General features: G+C 46.9%; 2 protein-coding genes and 1 long non-coding RNA gene across 8 annotated transcripts; 2 read left to right on the top strand and 1 right to left on the bottom strand.

Annotated features, from left to right (window-relative positions):
* Positions 1–112: 112 nt before the first annotated feature.
* LOC125511393 lies at positions 113–5,928 on the bottom strand. 3 transcript variants are annotated; one of them, XM_048676756.1, is made up of 4 exons: positions 4,557–5,928; positions 3,974–4,044; positions 564–2,225; positions 113–489 (listed from the first exon to the last, which is right to left on the bottom strand). In XM_048676756.1, exons 3-4 carry the CDS (start codon positions 2,169–2,171, stop codon positions 328–330), a joined length of 1,770 nt encoding a protein of 589 aa, XP_048532713.1. In that variant the 5' UTR covers positions 2,172–2,225; positions 3,974–4,044; positions 4,557–5,928; the 3' UTR covers positions 113–327. The 3 variants fall into 3 exon arrangements, with proteins under 3 accessions (XP_048532713.1, XP_048532712.1, XP_048532714.1); XM_048676755.1 differs by lacking the exon at positions 3,974–4,044 and having other exon boundaries at positions 4,557–5,926; XM_048676757.1 differs by lacking the exons at positions 3,974–4,044; positions 4,557–5,928 and adding an exon at positions 3,663–3,963.
* A 308-nt stretch (positions 5,929–6,236) lies between these two features.
* Positions 6,237–11,721, top strand: LOC125506373. The gene is made up of 2 exons (XM_048671199.1): positions 6,237–6,910; positions 11,284–11,721. The coding sequence occupies exon 1, from the start codon at positions 6,335–6,337 to the stop codon at positions 6,833–6,835; it is 501 nt and encodes a 166-aa protein (XP_048527156.1). The 5' UTR covers positions 6,237–6,334; the 3' UTR covers positions 6,836–6,910; positions 11,284–11,721.
* Positions 11,722–15,223: 3,502 nt separating this feature from the next.
* Positions 15,224–18,631, top strand: LOC125511395. Of its 4 annotated transcripts, none has more exons than XR_007284983.1 (6): positions 15,224–15,965; positions 16,220–16,288; positions 16,390–16,558; positions 16,645–16,724; positions 16,797–16,953; positions 17,678–18,631. It is a non-coding gene; the product is annotated as an uncharacterized LOC125511395 (long non-coding RNA). The 4 variants fall into 4 exon arrangements; XR_007284982.1 differs by having other exon boundaries at positions 16,844–16,953; XR_007284981.1 differs by lacking the exons at positions 16,220–16,288; positions 16,390–16,558.
* The last annotated feature ends 3,529 nt before the right edge of the window (positions 18,632–22,160 follow it).

Consider the following 22,160-nt stretch of genomic DNA (forward strand, 5'->3'; position numbering starts at 1 on the left):
AGCAGCTTGAGTGGCTAATGTGAATGCCATCGCGGTGAAAACTGCGGCCGAAAATCAGCACATTGGCCCATTGAATTCTCTGCCTCGTCGATCAAGTTAGACAATCTGTCAGTTAAATAAAAAGCTGTGAATAAATCTGTGCACTTTATATCGGCACCATTTTTTTTACATGGGCTGTGATTCCTACAGTTTCAGGCTTTCAGCCTTCATCCAGAAAAGCTGATGAATTAACAGCCCGAGCTCTAGGGCACTTGCCTGCCATATCTCTCAGGAGAAAGTCAACAATCTTACAAGAAGGTCAGTTTCTTCAACCCAACTACAAACGGTTCACAGTTTTGGGTGGAGCTGGGGCGCCTGGCTGTGGACCGCTGCTACGCCGGCAGTGAAGCACTGCAGCGGCGAGACCACGCCGGCGTCGAAGTAGAGGATGTAGAGGCCCTCAGTGACGCTCACCAGCCTCACCGCCGGCTCGCCGCCGCTCCTCGCCCCCTGGAATTAGATAGAAACGGAGATGAACAATATGCCACTTCTGAAACATAAAATCCTGTCTGAATTGTGCTTACCGTTGGTGACAGCTCCACCGATTTGGCACCGTCCTCAGGCGACGACGACACGCGGCCGTCGTTGCTCAGCACTCTGATGGGGCAGCCGAGGTCCCACCCGCCGCACTCGCAGCGGCCACCGTTCCGCCACCGCTCGACGAGCCCCGACGGGCCGCCAGTCCCGGAAGCCACGCCGCCGTGGTAGCCTCTTGGGACAATGGCGCTTATGCACCACCTTGCCTTCTTATTCCTGCTCTCTGATTGAGCGGCTCCTCCGGCCTTCTCAAGGAACTTGAGGCCCCAGCCGCCGACGACGGTCGGCTCTTCCCGCCGCTCCCTCACCACGATCGCCGCCACCTCCTGGTTGGCCGGCAGATCGTCGGCGGCGAGGCTCACCAACCCTGTCGCCTTTCCAGCGCCGCCCGGTTCGGCGTCGAGCATTTCGCGCACATCATCGTCGAACCGCAGCGGGGAAGAAGGCCTGCCAAACCTTCCCCATGCAGCATGTTTCGGGCTGGAGGAAGCATTGGGCGACCTCATGATCTCTGCCACCCTCTTCACCAGCCCCTTGCCTTTTGCAGCACTGTAGGCGCTCTGCATCTGCCTCAGGTAGTCATCAGGGGAGCCATACATGACAAACTCAGTCTCCACACAGCCTGACCCGTCTGAGCCCAGCACCAGAGAGCTTGACACCTTCATCTTGCCGACGAGTTTCGACACGCCGCTCGAGTAGTTCCCCATCCAGTCCTTCTTCCCTTGTTCGTCTGAATGGAACAGGTAGACGTAGTCGGTGGCGGAGGCTTTGCCATCGCCATGTGGCTTCTTGACAGGGCTTGCAGTGTACATCGCCATAGGATTGTCCAGTGACAGTTCAAAGTGAGGGAGCCCATCTTTCCATATACATTGCAGAAGGCCTGCACTAAGAGATGATGATGGTGGTGGGTATGAGGACAGACCAGGCTGACTTGACCTCAGACATGCCGTGCCGGAGCAAGAAGGCGCCGTGCCCTCATGCGCGGCGAGCTCCGCCGCGCTTCTCTTCGACGGCGACGATGCCCCGGGGGAGGACATCTCCCATGTCTCCGGGGAAATCAGCTTCAGTATCTCTGACTGTGTAATGGTGTGTGATCTTGACCTGGTTTTCCTCATCTTGGCCCCCGGAAGGAAGAAAGAGGGACTCTTTGGCGGTCTTGTCTTGGCGTTCACTAGCGCATGTAAGGAGTCCAGCATCATCTTGTCCGAAGGACCCAGAGTGACATCCCCGGTGCCGGCTCCGCCGCTGATCAAGTCGTCGAGATCAGTCACGTTGTGGGTTCTTGTTGGGTGCCTCAGGCTTCTTATCAGGAACTCCAAGATCATCATCTTGGCAGGAAGCGTCGGGCACAAGTCCAGGCGAGGCGCGTCGCCACCGCAGCAGCATGGTGACCTGTGGCATGACTGGCAGCTCCTGCTCTTCCTCTCATCTAATGGAAATGTCTGCCTGTAGTTTACCAGAGCCAGATCAGACTGAACCTCAGGTGCAACAACCGGCAGGTGTTGATGATGGTCATCTTCTGACCTTCCACTGAACTCTGGAGCGGCGCTGTCGCCGCGTAATCCATTTCTCCTTTCCAAATAGACGAGCTCCATCTTCGCCAAAGAACCAAAAATCTAGTTAATGCTGGAAAATCTGATATTGATTACCTGCACAGCAGCAACATCACCGGCATGTTAAAGATGGCAGAAAACCCAAATCTGATCTGACAGACAGGAAATTAACAACTGCCAAAATCATGCCTATGTTGTCTATGATGACAGCTAAGCAGTTTCCGGTATATCGGTGCCGGATCCGAAAATATTGGTAAGATGACTGTCAAGCAGTTTCCGTATATCGGCGCCGGATCAGAAAGTACTGAAAAGGGAGCAATGACTTTCCCTAAATAGTAAGCAAATAAATCCCCCCGTAAACAACTGTACCGAGAATCTAAAAATATTTTGCGCATAGATCATGGAGCAAAAAATTCATAAGATTTTATAATTAACTAGTCAATCAAAGCCTTAAAACAATATGAATGGACAACAGTTGCCAGGAGAGGTCCATGTGAGTTATCACAAAAAAAGAAGAAGAGAGAAGACCATGTGTTGGCCATTTTCTATGAAACATCCTATGCCCAATATAAGGCTACTGAAGAAACCTGTACCTGTAGTGCTTATGATGAACCAACTGCCCAGAAATCATTATGATGAACCAACCCAGAGAGAGAGCCTCTCTTTTTCCCAATTGAAATGACTGAACCATAGCACAAGATTATAAATTCCCCCACAAGTACCATCTCAGCGGCACCAATTGGGCAAAAAATGAATGCTTTCTCTCCGTAAGATCGTCGCACACTCTATCCATGAAAACGGTACCATCTAAATTCTGAAGTCCTTCCTTTCATCTCAGTAGAAGCAAGAGAACATGCTAGTACTACTAACTGTACTACTACCAAGTGGAGTCCATTGCTTAGAATGCACTATCACTGAAGCATTGGGCATAAGACTGTGGAAAAGTAAATGCAGCACTTGAAGAAGAGATTGATGTACAAGCAAGAAGAGAGCAATTTCTTATCCTCTGCAATTATTTCATCGAGAGGAGTCAACTGGACTAAAAGATGAGTGTTTTTTTTTTATGGTTCTTAGTTAGGCATGAAAACTAAAGCAGCAGAAGCCTGCAGAAAAGCAAGCACCAGCAGGGAATAATGGCCAACCAAAAAAAGGAAGAACTTAATTGCATTCATCACCGGCGGCTTAAATATTGATAAGATGACAGTGAAGCAGTTTCAGTTTCCGTGTAAAGGTGCTGGATCAGAAAATACTGAAAACAGAGCAATGACTTTCCCTATATATATAGCAAGCAAATAACCCCCCCCTAAATAACTGCACCGAGAATCTAAAAATACTTTGCGCGTAGATCATGGAGCAAACACTCATAAGATTTTACAATTAACCAAACCGATAAAAGCCTTACAAAAAATACGAATGGACCAGGAGAGGTCCATGTGAGTTATCACAAAAAAAGAAGAAGAGATAAGACCATGTGTTGGGTATTTTGTATGAAACACCCTATGCCCAAAACAAAGCTACTGAAGAAACCTGTACCTGTAGTACTGCACAAGTGCCTACACACAAACTGTCCAGAAATCAGTATGAACCAACTCAGAGAACATGGTAATAAATTCCCAACAAGTACCATCTCAGCAGCACAAACTGGGCAAAAAATGAATGCTTTCTCTCCGTAAGATCGTCGCGTACACCCTACCCATGAGAACAATAGTGCTATCTGAACTCTGAAGTCCTTCCTTCCTTCTCTGTAGAGAACATGCTAGTACTAATACTAACTGTACCACTACCAAGTGGAGTCCATTGCTTAAGATGCACTGTCACTGAAGCATTGGGTACAAGACTGTTACATGAAAGTAAATGCAGCAGTTGAAGCAGAGATTGGTGTCCAAGCAAGAACAGAGCAAGTTCTTCTTATCCTCTGCAATTATAATAGGTGTCAACTGGATAAAAGGAGAATTGGTTGATTGGGCATGAAAACTAAAGCAGCAGCAGCAGCCCTGCAGAAAAGCAAGCACTAGCTAGGGAATAATGGGCAGCCAAAAAAGGAAGAAGTTAATTGCATTCATCACCGGCGGCTTAAAGAGTGTATCATCATCGCTTTGATGCGCCTGCCTTTTGACACGGCGGTTAAAGGAGGGAGGAATGAGGATGAAGCCCATGCGCAATGACACAAAGGAGGCTACAAAGGTGGCGCTGCTGGCTATCTTTTTCTCACGCAAGCACACAAAGGCTTGACTTGCTTTGCAGCAGCAGCCGCCAAATCTTCTCTAATTTCAGAAAAAGAAGAAGTAGAAGAAGAGAACATATGCTCGTTTTCAAAGTCTGTATGAAAGCTGAAAAGGCAAAATTGATTTTTATTTGGCCACAAGGAGTAGTAGAAGTGTAGAACTGTAGCAACATGCATCAGAAATTCAGACGAGAATTGCTCACCTCAGGGGCCGATCAGCACGCGCAGCATCCGAAGCCTCCCTCCCCTGAAGGTAGCGAGCGAGCGAGCGAGCAAGCAAGCACTGCCTCCTAACCTCCCAGCAACCAGCACACGGAGAAGGAAGGCTCTGGGAAAGAGCAGTGAGATGGACTGGTCTGAAGTCTGATGTCTGAAGTGACTGTGGAGAAGCCTGAGGAGGTGTGCGTGGAGGCTGGCTGGCTATGTAGGTAGGGAGGGAGGGAGGGTAGATCGATGGATTGCTTGGACCGGCAAGGCAGGCGGGCGGGGCTGCTGGCGGTACCAACCGGGAGTAGAAACAAGATTAGGTGAGGAGGACCCGGGACCTAAACCGGAGCCATCAGATGAGAGGGGCCAGGAAAGAATCAAAGCCAAGACGCAAGAAGCTCCGCTCGCTACCCTGTGGAGGAAGAGACAAGAGGAAGCAGCTTTTCACCCGACCTCGAAAGAGAAATCGGGAGGAGGAAGACGACGATGGATGGGTGGACGGATGGGGACGGGACCTGAGCGAGCGAGAGCAATCGGTGGTAGGTTTCCCGAACGGGGAGGGGCAGAGGGGGAGGCGTCAAGGAGAGAGCTGTCCCCTTTTACTCCTCCTCCTCCTCCTCCTTCCCTGCTATCTTTCTTCTTCGGTGCTCAACGCTGGATGGGCAGGCGAGGATTGTGACCGCCGGAGGCGAGAGAGTGGAAACCGGAGGTCCGGAGCAGGGCTTAATGGCGGCAGAGTAACTGCCCTCCGGTTTTAAGGAAGGCTCTTCAAGAAGAGCCAAGGAAGCAGGGCAGTTACTAGTGCCTGCGGAGAGCCGGAGAGAGGAGGGGGGAAGGCTGGGCGAAAAGTGCAAGAAGATTTGATTGCGAGCTCGAGAGCTTTCTGCGGCGGCAGCGGGGGAGAAAAGCCGAAACGGCCGGAGAAGATGCAACGGCAGGCAGGAGGACTTTTGCCGGGGCCGGGACCCGGGGTCGGTCGCGGTGGCAAAGAAGATTTACGCCTGCTGCTCCCCACAGTCAGAGTCAGACCGGCAGACCATGTGAACTCCCTGCGAGGACGACGACTAAACTGGTGATGACGATGGAGATATGCTGCTCCTACGAGCGCGAAGCAGACCGGATCGCAGCTCCCGAGGTTAGATTAGGAGCGGGCGGTTCTGGGCACGAAATTCCTTGGGGGTTGGGCTGGCTATCTAGGAGGAGGAGGAGGACGGGTTGTAAATTCCATGGAGATGTGGAGGTCTGCTTGTGCTGGGAATGGGGCTGGGATTTATTCCGCACTCCGGTCGGCTGGGTTGTTGTGCGCTCCTCGTTCTTCACCAGCCCACCATCGTGGTCGTGGCACTGGCCGAACGTTACGGCATGGACTTGGGCGGAGTGGAGGGAGGGGAGGGGAGTGGACAGGACCACGACAGGGCGGGGACGAGGGGCCGGCCGGGGTCACGAGCGAGCGACGGCTGGTTGGTAGAAAAAAACGGCTACTAGAGAGTGGGCCCACGTCTGATGTTTGATGGAATTTTTTTTCACTCAAAATAGCGTTTTCACCTTCTCGTGGTTTTACACCTTTTTTACTTTCCATCTTTTTATTTATTTAATTATTTATTTGTTACTACTTGTAATTCTTCCGAGAAATGGGCATACATACACATCTCACATGTTACTCGCGGAGAGGGGATCCCTCTTTCTTATCTAGTCCAGGCGACCACATCTGGGCGAAGAGACGAAGCTCGAGGGAGGACGGAGAAGGGGGGCGGAGAAGGGGGGCGGAGCGGAGATGATCATCACGGCGGCCCTGGAGGAGTGGATAGGGCACATGGCGGCGGGGGATGCGGCGAAGATGGCCCGCTTCAGAGAGATCTGCGGGTGGTTCCCCGACATGGACACGCTCCACGACGCGGCGATTGGGATCACGGTCTTGGCGACGGAGGCGGAGCGGGCGAGGATGCTTGGAGATGGGGCTCCTCCTATAAAGATCCTCCACTGGGCTATGATGGAGGCGGAGTCGCCGGATCTGCGGCAGAGGAGGAGATGGGCTGCATATAGATCTCGTGTGTCGTCTCCCCCAAATCTAGCGGAGTTTGTGGTGGGGGCGGTCATGGTGATCCTTGTACCGGGGCTGGTGGAGCAGCAGATGCCGGGGATGGGAGGAATCGCCGTGCCTACACCAAGGAGGGGGAGAGGTGTGCGCCCAATTCAGATGTCGCGCCGCTCGCCTCGCTTCCCTCGGCGCTCGGCGAGGATTCGTGCACTTGCTCGCGGGTCTGGCGGGCAGTAGGAGTCACTCCGGACGGTACCCACTTATGGGTGCTAGCCGGAGTAGATTCCGATGAGGAATCTTCTGCAGTGTGCGGTATGTATAATCAAACCCCCAATTCAAGTTCATGTTGCTATGGATAAATGTATCATTACCCCATCGAGGGATTTAGGTCAAGATGGCTCATTTGATACTCCTGTCGTTCGTGATAGACGAATGTGGAGATCCATAATTGATTGGGAAGAGGAACCTCGTTCCCCCGAGCTAGGGTTTGAGAGAGAGAGGGAGAGAGGGAGAGAGAGAGTGTGTGGGAGAGAGAGAGGCGGTAGAGGAGGATATGGCTGGAGCTGAGGGGAGAGGGGGCTGACAGGAACGAGGAAGAGACAATCTTAGCTACCAATAACTGAAGGGGTATGGTGGTGGAGGTCGTGGAAGCTATAATGGGAAAAAAATCTAGGAACAACTCGATGGAAAATGGTATTGATCTTGATGGGGAGGTGGCTGGGAAGGTTCTGAATTATGGGGCAAGTGGAGTGATTCAGGGACAGAAAACCTAGGCTGCCCCGAGCACCACACAAGGTCCACTTCTGGTTGATCTGAATAGAATCCAGAGTGGAGATACCCAACAGGTTAGATCCATAACACTACCCAGTGGATGTCACCAATTGGGAATTTACCTGTGCAGATCCCTAATATGGGAATGCAACAACTGTGATTTCCCCAAATTACTCATGTTGGAGAGAAGGATCCAGTCAAGGGATCTCTTCACAACACCACCATCTTATGGGAGTGGCGGCTATGCCAAACTTTGTGCCTTACTTTGGGGTTGGAGTTAACATGATGACTAATTAAGGTGTGAGAGAAGGGTGTGGTGATGGTGGTATTGGTAATAGTGGAAATTCTCAGTATGTGCTTATGAGTGGGCCCCAATTCTTCAGTCAGATGGATAGGTCAAGGAAGATGAGAAATAATGGAAGTGAAGGAGGTGCTGGTGGACAGAGATTGTTATGCTCTAAGTGTAAGGAAGTTGGACATATTAATAAAGATTGCAGGAAATATGTTCACTGCTATGTTTATGGAAAAAAGTCACACTTGACTGAAGATTGTACTTGGTTCAAACAGATCAAAGCAGTTGCAAAGTATGTAGACTCCGGTGTTTGAAGTTAACTTGGATTCCATTAATATTGAATTTGCGAGATGCAAGGTTGGGCTGCGAGATATTCACAAAGTTCCTGCCTCAACTGAATTTACTACAAAAGATATTCTTATTTTTAGGGTGTTTTTTTAGGTTGTTGAGGTAGTGGAACAACAATGGTACTCTTGTAGTGGAAAAAGAGGAAGTGGTCAGATTAATAATTCAGTGCAGGTGAGACTGATGTGGATACCCTTAGAAATGCTAAAAGGAACAAGGAAGATGAGGCTAACAGAGATATCATTGATTTAGGGAGCCTATCTTTTGCAGAATATGAAGCTAGACATGGAGCTAGGTGTACAAATGATACACTTGGTGATGCATATGGGCACACAAGACAACAATGTTGCTATGAGGACTGAGGATAATGGGATCGATAAGGATCTGGCTATACAGATTAAGTTGTTGGAGGAGAATAATGCTAGGCAAGCTGCTAAGATAGTAATGGATGAAAAAAGATCGAGAGTGAAGGAGAGAGGAAGGATTTACATCTGAGGAAACAACATTTGGAGATGCAAAAACAAAACACAGATACTTGAGACACTGTTGCAGTAAGTGATGGATAAAAAGGAGGTTGAGAATGCTTCCGAAGACAATATGAATATATCTGAAGAAAGTGCAATTACCCAAGATGCAGACGGGGAAGATAATAACATTGATGAGTACAAATACCAATAACATATGAATTTTACTGTTATCCAGGAGTCTCGTTCCTTTGGTACTGCTATGGGGAATATTATTGGTCATGACAAAATTCCTGGTAGTCAAAGGGATGTTGACTGTTAGTTGGGTGTTGTACCTAGCAGACATGATAGGCTGAAAGACAGGGATGACCTTAGGGTGGAAGACAAGCCTAAGGAGAGAGCACCTGCTAAAGATAACTATGGTGACTCTTCTATTCTTGATCTTATGGATATTAATAACACATATCTTCTATCAATGACTTCTTGCATTGGAATTCATTTGGGTTGTATTTTAGACATGATTGATACTTATTGGGGGATTATGAGGAAACTTGAAAATGCCAGTCTTGATATTCATATTAATAACACCCAAAAAAGGAAATCTGATGATAATTTTGGCTCACTAGGTCCTATTGACACCGGTGATGCAGATTTAAATGAGCTTTGTTCTAACGGGGACCACTTTGATGTTGATCTTGAGGAGAAGTATCTTGATAACTTAAAGCAAGTTTTCTCCTCCAAGAAAACAAACAATAACTATTCACCTAGCGTTGCTAGGATCAGAAAATGAATTCCTGTAAAGAAACTTGTACTGATAAAAATTAAACAAAAGTGGAAGATATGTTTTCAAATGCTATGGGTGTGGGAGGTGATGTTAAGAGGAGGTTTATTAGAGATTGTATTTTTGATTTAATATGGATTTCCTCATATTACAAGAAACCATGAAAAATACTTACTCTTAGAATGAACTTCACAATTTTTGTGGAGGGTCAAATGGCATTGGACTCCTCCTAGAGGAAGATGTGGTGGTAGTCTGGTTGGAATTAACTTGAATTCTCTAGATTAAAGCCCTCGTCCTGATGGTTTTCCCATTGAATTCATCGGATATATTGGCATATGGTTAAGTGGGATCTGACGACAATGTTTGATGATTTCCACAAGGTAATTTAAATATTTCCAGATTAAAGTATGGAATCATCACTTTAGTTCCCAAAACTAATGATGCTAAAGAAATTCAGAAGTTTAAGCCTATTTGCCTACTAAATGTTTATTTATTTATTTTGCTAAAATTCATATGAATAGATTATGTGAAATAGTTGGAAAGTTGATTTCTCCTGTACAAACTGCTCTAGTTAAACAAAGGTATATTATGGAGGAAGTGATGGTATTACATGAAGTTGTTAATTCTATCAATTCTAAGAAACGAAGTGTCGTGTGCTCTTTAAAGTAGATTTTGAAAAAAATGATAAAATTAAGTGACCTTTTGTATGAAAAATATTAAGTTTGAAGGGTTTCCTTGATAAATGGAATGACTAGATTGTGGAAACCATGAGAGGTGGATCTACGAGTGTTAAAGTGAATGATAAGATTGGACCTTACTTTCCTCCTTTCAAAGGTCTTAGGCAGGGAGATTCCTTAATCCCTCTCCTACATGCAGGGAGATTCCTTTCGCACTGGATTATGAAGAATGCTAGGGAACATAGTTATGTGAAAGGGGTGTTAACTGAATCTAGGGAGGGTGTGTGAACATGCTACAATATGCCAATGGCACAATTTTCCTTCTTCTTGATGGCATTGATAGTGCAAAAAATCCGAAGTTTGTTAGCCCAAGAAATAAGGAGGTTTGGGTACCCATAATTTTGAACCGATGAAGAAGACCCTCTTAGCTAAATGGTCGTGGAAGTTGGAAATAGAAGAGGGGCTTTGGTAGGATATCCTTTAGAAATAAATATGTTAGAAATGTGTGCCTCTCTCGCGTAAAACTGAAAGTGGGAGATCCCAATTCTGGGTTGGCTTACTATTTGTTGGAGGCTTGTTATTCAGCTATGTGAAGAACAGAGTGAGTAATCAGGAGAACATTAGATTTTGGGGAGATTGGTGGTTGGATGATAAACCACTAAAGCAGTCTTATTCCATGCTATATGATTTGTGTTTCACTAAAAATATCAAATTATTTGATGTGTTGAATAATTGGTGGGAAGAATTTAAATCTAGGAGAACTTTATGGGGGGGGTACTTTGATACAATGGAATCCAATTAAAGCTTGTTGTGTTGATATATAGAAAGATGAAAAAGACACACTTATCTGGTCTTTAGAATTTGATGGTAAATAATGTGTTAAATATTTGTATAACAAGTCGGTAATTAATGGTTTAAATCTTCCTATAAGTTCGCTTGGAAGATTCCCCCAAAGATCAAGGTTTTCTAATGGTTTGTGGTTGGAAATAGTGTGCTTACTAAAGATAATTTGCACAAAAGAGGGTGGATGGAGACTCTAAATGTATATTTCATGGGGCTGATGAATATATTGATCATCCGTTTTACATTACTCTGTTGCTAAATTTCTATGGAGCGTACTGCGGTGCATTTTTTGTTTTAATTTTGTTCCCTTGGATGTTAAGAGCCATTTTACTACATGGCTATCTTCTTTCGACAAACTTAGGAAAAAAGAAGATATGCATTAGGATCTCTGCATTACTATGGTCATTTTGGACTTGCGGAAATGATATTTGAGTTGATCGCAAAAGGGTTGCTGATCCTTTTGGGATTCTATATAAAATTGTCATCTTATTGACTCGTGGTCCATCTTACAGATAAACAGGGAAAATCAAAGGGAGTTGAAGTGGGGAGTAAGGCTTCTAGAGCGAGTATCAAGTGAAAATTATAGCACTTCAAGAAGATGGAACCCGAGAGTGATGAGACTTACTGGTGCACATCTTGCTCTTGAAGATGGTGTCATTTCTACTATTGTCTTGCTCTAGCTTTAATCCTGCTTTTACTTTGTTTATGTTTCTACATGCACTTTTCTTCTCTTTTGGGAGCAAGACGGTGTTGGTTGTTGCCTGTAATAGACTCTCTATGATGTTTAACAATGTCTCTTTCTTTTGTGTTGTTGCTAGTCGGTTGGGTCTATGGATCTTAGTTAGTGATGGGATATTGCCCCCCTTCACTAATGAAGCTTCGTTGATGGGTGCATTTTGGTGGTGTAAGAACAACTATGTTTTTTTTAACGGAAACTGGGGAAAACCCCGTTCGCTAGAAAAAAAACTTGTGGAAAGAAATGTAGTGATGAGAAAGAATTAAGATTGACGGAGTCACACAGTAGATGTCTCAACTAAACGGAATTAAGAAATGTGGCCCCGAAGCTGCACCCCTGAATAGGCGGCGGCGAGGGAGGGGGCGGGGGAGAAATGAACCGGCGGAGGAACCCTCCCCGTCGCCTACGGGTGCGACGAGGGGGGAGGGGAAAGTTTTCCAATTGTCAAATATATGCCCGTCACATTTCAAACGGGACAGACGCCTGCACGACGTGTATCACATTCGGTTTCTTTTTCTTCCCTTTTGAATTGAGTGGATCACGTTCCTCACGAGTGCAGGGTCCACGCAGGGAATGTGGTGGAGAAGGGAGAGACAGAGCGAGGCGTGGCGCGGTTGCACGGTGGGTCTGCTCACTGCTCACTCGCTCGGCGCGGCGCGGCGCGGGGACCGACGCGACGCAAACGGCCGCTCAGAGCCCTGTTCTGTTCTGTAGCTGCAGTATGGCCGCACACGGTCACTGCCAGCCCGTGTCTTGGTCGCGAGACGATGGCACACAGAGTAGGTACCTGGATCCTTTTGTCCTTCTGCTCGGGCACGACGGTAACAATAGACCACCGTCGTGGGTGATGCACCGATGCGGTGCTAGACTGTAGTAGTAGTGGTAGTACTACTACTGGTACGACCATATGCATGCATGCAGACATCCTTGGCCTGTGCCGTGCCGTGCATCTCGACATCGTCTCGTTTGGAAGATGGTGATGCATGCAAGTGATGTGCACTGCACTGCTTTCTTGTGGAAACAAACGGTGGATGTGATTGTTTATTTAAGGTGGGAAAACAACAAAATGTAGAAGCTCCCAACGAGGTGAACGGTAGGTAGCTAGCGCATGCAGTGCAGTCTAGCTAACGCAGTGCGTCACCTTTTTCTTCCCCTCGTCGTGCGTCGCCCTTGGTAAACATCTCGGGGAGCCCGGATAATAAGATTCAGAACGGACCGACGGACACATCTTCTTCACGCTGGAGTAGACCATGCTGAGTGAGGACGGTGACAAGCATTACCGACGTGACGTGGCGACCAAGCAGGGGTTTCGACCATTTACTTTTAACCCACGAAGATCAGAGCAGATATATGCATGGCGGTGGTGGTGCGAGACGAGTTACCGGAGTCCTTTTCACCTGCTGCTGCTGTGGTTGGTGGTTGATCGCATGCACTTCCTCCTTGGGAGTTCTGCTGTCACCCGCGCATGTGCGTTTGTGCGTGACGTGGTTAAATAAACTCGTGGGCTCGTGGCGGCTTCGGCAGGTCGCCCGCCCGCCTAATGGAGATGGAGAAGCTTCGCATGCTCGGCCATCGCCGTCGATCAAACGGGTACCCGGGACGAGCTTGTGCATGATTCCGTAATTCCCGGCAAGGATGACATAAGGTCGTGAGGAATTGTCAAGGGAGAGAGTATACGTGCAGATTCAACCAAGCGTATCCACGTTAGAGCATCTACGCCGGATACAACATATCAAATCCCTCGGACGGCCACACTAGTATAGTGACCGATGACGTCTCAAATAATCGATTCCACGACCATATATTTCAAATTATAAATCTCAAATCCATACTACTACATGAGACGTAAAACTAATTTTAAGTGGACCTCGTCCGGCTCCACCGTGTCCATGTCCGGTGACCGGCTGCGTTCGCCAGAGTGTTGGTATTGTCGCGGGTGAGGTAGTGTAGGACATGGAACACTGGCCGGCTCACGGGAGTCAAGGCGTCGCCGTCTTCCATGCCCTGCTCTTCCTTGTCCGAACCCAGAATCCTGACGATGGCCGTGAACATGATATCGCTGATGGATCCGTCCTGAGAGGAGTCAACGACATCCACGACGACGCGGTTGCGGTGCCCGCATTGGTGCACCATAGGGGCGCCCGAAAATACAACTCCGCCTCGCCAACGTAAACCGCCATGAGGGCTGCCGCCGTCTCCCGCTCCCGATGGCTCGCACGACAGGCATGCCGCGCCATGCTTGCGTCAGACGGCGCCCATGCGTTCACCTCTTGCTCGGCGCGCCAACGGAGGGGGGTGCGCGTCAGCCACCGCGTTCACACGCCAGACAGACCGCAACACCTCCAGTGAGGCAGCGGTGATATACCTCGCGACGGATCCATGCGTCATTTGGGCGGACGCAATGGATTCTCAACGGAAGGACTCTGAGCGCTGTCGTCGGGCGGCCTCCTCAAGGGAGAGGCGGAGCACAAGTCAGACGGTCATCTCCTCCTTGGGGCCGCGTTGGATAAACTCGAAGTAGACGGATCAAGAGGTGTAGGATTCGTATCCGCTGCCCGCCATATCAGAGAAGGCCGGGGATTGCCGAACGGGAGCTTGGGTGACGGAGTCGAGTGAAAGGAAGGGAAGTGGAGTGGCTAACTGGGCCAGGAAGCGGATTGTGACTCACCGGTGGGTCACAATCAATTTGCAGCGCTTGCAAATAAGAGCCATTTTGAATATAGTTTAACGACTCCTAAAAAATGTCAAGTTTCAACGTCGAAACATAATATGAACACTCCCACAAAAAAAAAGTGGCATGTACGTCCGATAAAAATCAATTATTTTGTGCCTACTGCTGATGAAAAAAATGCCATATCTGTAACCGATTGAAACTTGGCAGTATTAAATGCATCGTTGAAACTTAAAATCTTTGGTCTGTGCTGGTACGACCACATGCATGCAGTCCAGACATCCTTGGTCTGTGCCGTGCCGTGCATCTCGATCTCGTCTCCCTTGGAAAATGGAGGTACATGCAAGTGTTGTGCAGCTGCACTGGTTTTCCGTGCAGATAATTGGCCTTCTGTTCTTGTGGGTATGATTGTTTACTTATTTATATAAGGTGGAAAACAACAACAACAACAACAACAAAAATCCTCAAAGCGTGAAGAGTTTTTTTCTTTTTGAGATCGACATGACGAGGTGAACGGCGGGCAACGCATGTAGTGCAGTGCAGTGCAGTGCATCACTTTCTTCTGTCCCCTCGTCGTGCGTGTGCGTCACCCTCTTCAAACATCTTGGCCCGGATAAGATTCGGAAATGGAGAAGCTCCGGCCCATAGAGTACAACGTTCACTGATTTAACTGCAGTGTGTGCGTGACGAAAGGGGGTGGTGCGTCCTCGCGGTGCCAGATTGATAATGGATAGATAGATAGGGAGTAACATCGCATCGCATCCCTAGCATGGATGATGGGGACGTGATGAGACGATGAGCTCCAAGGTGTACTTTTTTTTCCTTTGAAAACGGAGGGTAATACTCATTAATCTACTACCCCTATAAAAGTACGAGAGAGCGGAGAACCAAAACATTCTATCCATCGAAACCTTCAATCTGATGGTCTACATCCCTCCAGCATACTAAACGCGTTTTATGTTTTAATTACCCACCATGCCATTACGTTAATTAATTACCCACCATGCCATTAACCCACTAAGAATCCATCGATCGCTCCCGTCGTTCAAAAATAACCGCCCGCACGACCTCTCGCCCCCTCCTCCTCCCGCGCCGTTCTCCGCCCCACTGTTCCTCCCGCGGAGCCGCCCGCCGCGCCCTTCGCCGCGGTAGCTGCCGCCGGAGCCACCCATCGCGCCCTTTTCCGCGGGAGCCGCCGCAGGTCATTGCGGGAGTATTCTCGGGAGCCGCTGCGGGAGCCGCCTGTCGCGCCCTTCGCTGCGGTAGTCGCCGCCGGAGCCGTCCGCAATAGGCGTCGTTGGCATGCCACCAGAGGCCCGATCTGGGCGAGAGGAACCATCGCCTCGCTCCTTCGATGCCGGGTCGGGATCCGCTGGCTCGGATCTACGGATGTTCCTCCTCCGGTTAGCCGTGCCAGAGCCCTCCTCCTCCCTTCTCTCTCCCTCTCCTCACTAATCTCTCTTCCTCTCTCCATTCCCGTGCTGCAGGACACCATGGCCATAGACCAAGCTCCGCCAGACCTTCCCTCGCGACTGTCGGCCTTCCTCTAGACAACAACGGCGATGCCCAGGTCTGCCCCGCCGCCATTCGTTTCTGCCTTGCCTAGCCGCACTGCGTATCCAGACCACCTCCCCAGATAGCGCCGCCGTCGTCCCTAAGGCGGCGCCGGTCTCGGCCGCGGCGCAGGAGGTGCTGCCGTCGCCGTCCATGTTGTCATCTGGCTGGACCATCGAGGATCTCCTGCAGTTCTCCGTAGGAACACCGATCATGTATCACAAATCAATCAGGTGAACCTTTAAATCAAATCAATCTGGTGACTTTTTTGGTGTGTTATCAATCAGCTTCCATGGGAAGTAGTAACGTTGGAGGGATCCTCACGTTTCCGTTTTTTTGGTGCTAATCGGTCAGATCTCCGTTTGACATGGTAGCTTATGAGCACACGTACCCCGTAGCGTCAAAGGAATACTCGGTTTCAGAGTTAATATCTGTATGTCTGGCTCACCTAAATACTGATTTGATTCACCGCTGGGTAATTGAATAGGAAAAAGAAAAGTGAGGTGCAACTCAAGCAAATAAACGGTACAAGAATGAAGAAGCTAGGTGCAACAAGGTCTGCAAACCAATGTCATTGTGGCAATATTACATTTCTAAAAGTTGAAAAGAGAATGAGAGATAGCACTAAGTAAGTTGCTCTGGCTCTCACCAAGCTAGGTGATCGAGCAGGTTGCTAAGCTTTGCAATTCCGGGGCATGTGGCACTAATTATTCGGTGGGTTGGGCGCAACATGGCACTCAGCAGCCCATAGGAAAGAAATGGTTCTCTAAGTTGGGATGGTGTTGTGATTAATTGTTGGCTTGTTGCCATCAGATTTACCTACATGGTCAGCTTCCAGTGTTGAATTGTTATATGTAGCACCGCAGATGCATATATTATTATTCAGTGTATACTAAAGTGTTTACTTTGCAGAAGAAATGCATGGTGCAGATGGTGTTACTTGCTATTCTAGGTGTGGTGATCTCAACATTTTTGCTTGACGCTGCTATAAGGTATGTATGTGCCTGGATTTATAACGAACATAGGCCATTCAATTTAATGTTCTGATGCTTAATTTGCCGTAGCTTACTTTTCCATATGCCTGGAACTGGAAAACATTGTTGTTGTTCAGTGGACGCTTAGTGCAACCGGTGATGTTACTATCATTGCTCTTCTGAAAGACCTAGGCGCAAGCAACAATTTCAGTATGATAATCAAAGGAGAATCCTTAATGAACGACGGGTATGCTACTTTGACTCCCAAATTGTTCATCTTTTGATTTTTTAGAATGCGTGTTTTTCCCCTGTCTGCATGCCCATTCCTGTGTTTTATTGGGAGCAGTTCCATTCATGAGAATCAAAATGGAATGATTGACTCAGTATATAGATTACAAGTCTATTTGGGCTTTAGAATGTATGCTTCACACTAAAATGTAAAAGTATACATTATATTGGTACAGTTGTATGTGAAATTTAACACAAGGGTATTTTCACTTCATTTTAAAAAAATCACACCATGTAGGAAAAAAGAGACCAGAGGGATTTGGGGATGGGGCAGGGTGGAATGCGTGTGGATGAACCTACTTTGCATATTCTTAAGAAGAAGCAATGGGCAACTCATGTTAATTTGATCCGGGAAAAAGTAACCAACAATGATAATTCTGCCCACAACTGAACTTTGAAACATAGCCAACGCACCCACCACTGGGTTATTGCATAGTTACCAAATTGCGCCATGTACAATTATAAGATTATGTTGGACTGTATTCTTACTAAATAACCTTGCATTCTACTGGGCTGCTATTGAGTTATTTTATTGAATAGTGCTCAGAAAAACTTTTGATGCAGGGCCCGTAATAAAGTTTTTGTCAGAAGTTTCACTTGGAGCGTATGTGAATATTTTATAGGTCCAAACTAGATGATACAAAACCATGCTACCAATGCTAATCTCTATCTTCTTTGACCAGTGTTGCTCTGGGCCTTGTATTGGAATTGCATCTCTACTATGGATGGGCTATATTTTCGATGATACAATCATACAGATTTCACTTACCCTCGCAGTCAGATATATTGCTTTCTTCACTGTAAGATAATCAGATAACAGACATATCGAGGCTCTTACATGTCTATTTTTATCTCTAGAAGTACATGATTTGCTCAGTGTTTTGAAATGGTTTATAGCTCCAGTAATAGAATGGTTGTCAAGCAACCCTTTTTGCAACACTGGGATGCTGTTTTAATGGCTTGTGATGGCAATCCAGGGTCATTTCTGGATGCATTCATGTGTGCCGATGAGGTACCCATGTACTCATGTAATATTAAATTTTTTATGTTGTCATTTTCTTACCCTGGCAGTACGACTATGTATAAGGTACTCTGAGACTGCTAGAAAAGCATCTTTGCTTTTAACTATTTCCCCATGAAAGTATGTACTATTTATCTCTGATATTGTGTGTTGATCATTGAACAACTTAATAATTTTAAGTAATGACTCTGGATAAAGATGACAAAGCAGAGAACATAATCTTGGTGAAGGCATCGCAACGGAGATGGGACGGTGTTAATCTTCAATCAGTATTACATATTAGTGATCTTGAATGCATGTTTTTCATAGTTTACTATGTGTGCATGATTGGGAGTAGGTGCTTCTTGGAAAATAATATTGATTGTCTTATCATTTCATTTTCTCATTATATATTTTTTGTATTGGTCAAGACGTGCATTGCACGTGCAAGCTTACTAGTTACACTCCAAGTTGACGGCTGAGTGACCGAACGGAAATCTCCATGAGACTAGTCACAGTGGGGAATAACTTAGAGTAGTCACAGTGTGTATTAACAGTTATACATCACTTTATTTATTAGCCTATAGACTCATCTTTTTTGATATATGTGATGTTACAGTAACTAGCTATGTTACTACATGCCTCTCTTTCTTCATTAATTACATGTCACATCATTTATTTTGACTAGATAAGTGTAATGTTACTACTTATATTACTTCCATTATGAATAGTATCAGCCCACGTCTTAGTAGGAAATCTCGGGCGGACGGACACGTCTTGGCGAGTGGATGGATGGGTCGGATTAGATTAGGATTAGGAGGGGCGAGGACGGTGACAGGCATTACCGACGTGACGTGACCACCAAGGGATTTCGACCATTTTATTTACCATCACCAAGAAGAATACAGCGGTGGTGGTGCCAGTTGTTACCGCGTCCTTTTTTCACCTGGTGCGTGATATGGTTAAACTCGTGGAAGCTTCGGCAGGTCGCCCGCCTAATGGTAATGGAGAAGCTTCGCCTGCTCAGCCATCGCCGTCGATCAATGGCAATGGGCAAAAATGCTAGACATATAAAGATTTACAAGTTTTTATAAGCTTTTTTCATCTAACAACCAATCACAAACCTCTTCCTTACTGATTTTCAGGAGGATGGGCCGTCCCGCTCACTTATTAACCAATAAAAACTAACCCATCTATAAAAGTCTGTAAACTGTTTATATGTGTAGCATTGCCAGACAATGGGTACCCGCGACAAGCTCGTGCGTGATTGCGTGATTCCCGGCCGGCAGAGACGAGATAAGGCCATGCGGAACTGTCAAGGGAGTGGGTATACGTGCAGATTCAACCAAGCGTATCCACGTTATATATGCTCTGGATTTATAGATGTGCACCGCATCTCTGTCAACAGAGTAGCACGCCGGTAATCCATCGCCATCTTTTTCTCTTGGCGCGGGCCTAGCAAAAGAAAATTTAATCCTACTAGGGAGCACAGGCCATGCATGCATGACCATGAACTCGCGGTAAAGAAAGCAATTTTAGGAAGTGGACTTGGCTTGCTTTTCGTTTAAAAGGGCCTAGGCCCGGCGTTGAATTATTAAGAGTGAATTTCACTATTTTACGCTGTAGTTGTAACTCTTTCTTTTTTGAATTGAGGAACATGTCCCCGATTTCATTCCATCAAATGAAAGGAGACCCATAAACAGAGTCTTCTGAAACAAAGATGTTTTCGAGGGAACCTAGATGCCCAAGTACAAAGACAAAGACAAAGACATGCTTCATGCATCAACCAACTCGCAAAGAGAGGGACACCACACCACGCAGGGGCCCTGCAGTTTGCCACAAAACTACAGGAAAATGTCTCCCAGCAGCGTGTCCTTTACTAACTCGGGAACTCTAAAACAGATGCAACAAGAGCTAAAAATTAACCGGCCCCAAGTCTTTTCGTCGTCGGCGCCCAGCCTCTATTCTTGTTGAAGAAACCATCCGCCACCTCAGTTAGGATCGCCGCCACGCCCCACATCCCACGCCCCACATCATCTGTTGCTTTCCTCTTCTCTGTAGTTGTGCATTTGTGACACTAATTATCCCATCCAGTGAAGATTCGTCTAGAATACCACTTTTGGAAGCTTACAAGACATTAAACAATCCAGCAAACATAAGAAAGAAAAACAAGGGACGCGGCTTGATCATCGAGGTACACATCCACCGTCATAGGAATCCAACGAAACGTCGGATGAATACAACTATGAAGCGATCAAAACGCATGAGGGAGCACGTGCCATCGTCTACCCCAGGATGGACGAAATATGACACACTAACTTTCGTCTTTGCGCCGAAGAGGACCCACCTGCCCTCTCGCCCTGGCTCGAAGGACACAACACCGTCGACCGAGAGAGTCGCTCACCCTAGAGCAGAAGCGGCCGACACAATCCCCATGGGGCGGAAACCAAGCAGGCGACTGCATTGTACCGGGAAAGGGGTGCTTAAATTTGCGTTTCGCTTACGTGCGTGTTGACTCCTAGTTGCGTTGCGTGCGTGCCAACGGTTGTACTATGATAGATTAGATGGCAGGTGCAGCCCGGCGACCAAATAGTACTCGCGTGTTCTTGTTAGGAATGCTTTATTGATGATGATGAAGAATGCTTTATTACATGTTTAGGGAGGTGCTTAGAAAAATAAATCGGATTTTTCTGAAGCATAAGTGTCTATTTTTATAGAAGAGACGCTTAGTTAAGCGTTTATCTGTACAAATAAACACCGATGCTTAAAGAAAAACCTGGTTTATTTCTTCAAGCACCTCTCCTAGGCATATTGCATTGTGCATATTGCATTGTACTAGGCCTTAACATATGCCATTAATCAGTTCAGTTGGCATCCATCCATCCATCCATCCATCCATCACTATCCGCAACCGCAGGTCTGATTGATTGATGATCATGCAACTTGTCCCAGAGGAGCTTCACGTACGAATGGATTGCACACTAGTTAATGCGGGTTTTCTCCCCTACCTGGACGACACAATCGTTATCTTGGCCGGTCTTTGAGTACGTGCATGGAAGGTTTTTTTTTTTTGCCATGAATATGAGGAGTGATTTTTATTGCTTCAATAACTATTCGATTACCCATCGCCAAAAGAAAAACTATGCGATTACAATCTGCCCTAAGGAATATAATGAGGAAAGATGGGCATTCCTCGAGCCAGCAATCTGAAACCAACAAGGAACGAGCCTGCTTAGCACATAGATCAACTGCACTATTCCCTCCCTAGGAACATGCTTAATTGAAAAGGAACTAAAAAAATAACGATTTCTCCTGAGTGTCATCTATGATAGGCGCAACAATTGATCGAGATGCTCGAGCTTTGCGTGTTCACCGGGGATTTCTGTAGGTGCATGCTCGTGTTGGTGTAGCGTACGCTACGTACGTATGGCTGGTTTCGGAAAGAAACGTCGGCACCCGATCGATGGACGACCGACCTCAATTTCTGGGCTAGCTTGTCCGGTCGAGCCATGCAACCGCGTCGCTGCAAGTTGACACGATGCATTGCCATTCGGGTTCCTGAACCACGAAGCAAGAACCACGAACCATTTGTCTTCTTGATACTGCGCCCTGTCATCTTCAATTGGCCTACCGTGGTGCCTGCAGCTGGCAGAACGTATACTCCTCCCTCTTTATTTACTTCCCGTATTAGTCAAACGTTATAAAGTTTGATTAAGTTCATTATGGAAAACAATCTAAACTTTCGCAATTACAAATATATATAGTAAGAATATATATTGAACGATGGTTCTAATTGTATTGATTTGGTATTACGGAAGTTCATTTTTTGTGTGTAAATGTGGTCAAAATTTACAAAGTTTTACTTGAGACGATGCTAATATATGAAGTAAATAAAAGCGGAGGGAGTGCATTCCTCGACGTCCCTTTCTCCCTCCACGTCGACTCGATGTGAGTAGTACTAGCCCGACCGTTTCCTTGGCGTCTGCATGAGGGCATGGTCAACGCTACAAGTTGGACTGCTGACCTAGCCTCCACGTAGGTTCGGATGGTCCAGGGACCGCTTAATATGCTGTTTGCAAAGGAAAACGGATGCTTGCAAAGGAGACTGCCTCCTTTCTCTCTTGCAGAAAAGCAAGGAAGAAGGAAATGCAAGAGAGAGCAAGGCA

The sequence above is a fragment of the Triticum urartu genome, chromosome 5 (genome assembly GCF_003073215.2).
Source record: "Triticum urartu cultivar G1812 chromosome 5, Tu2.1, whole genome shotgun sequence".
Lineage (NCBI taxonomy): Eukaryota > Viridiplantae > Streptophyta > Magnoliopsida > Poales > Poaceae > Triticum > Triticum urartu.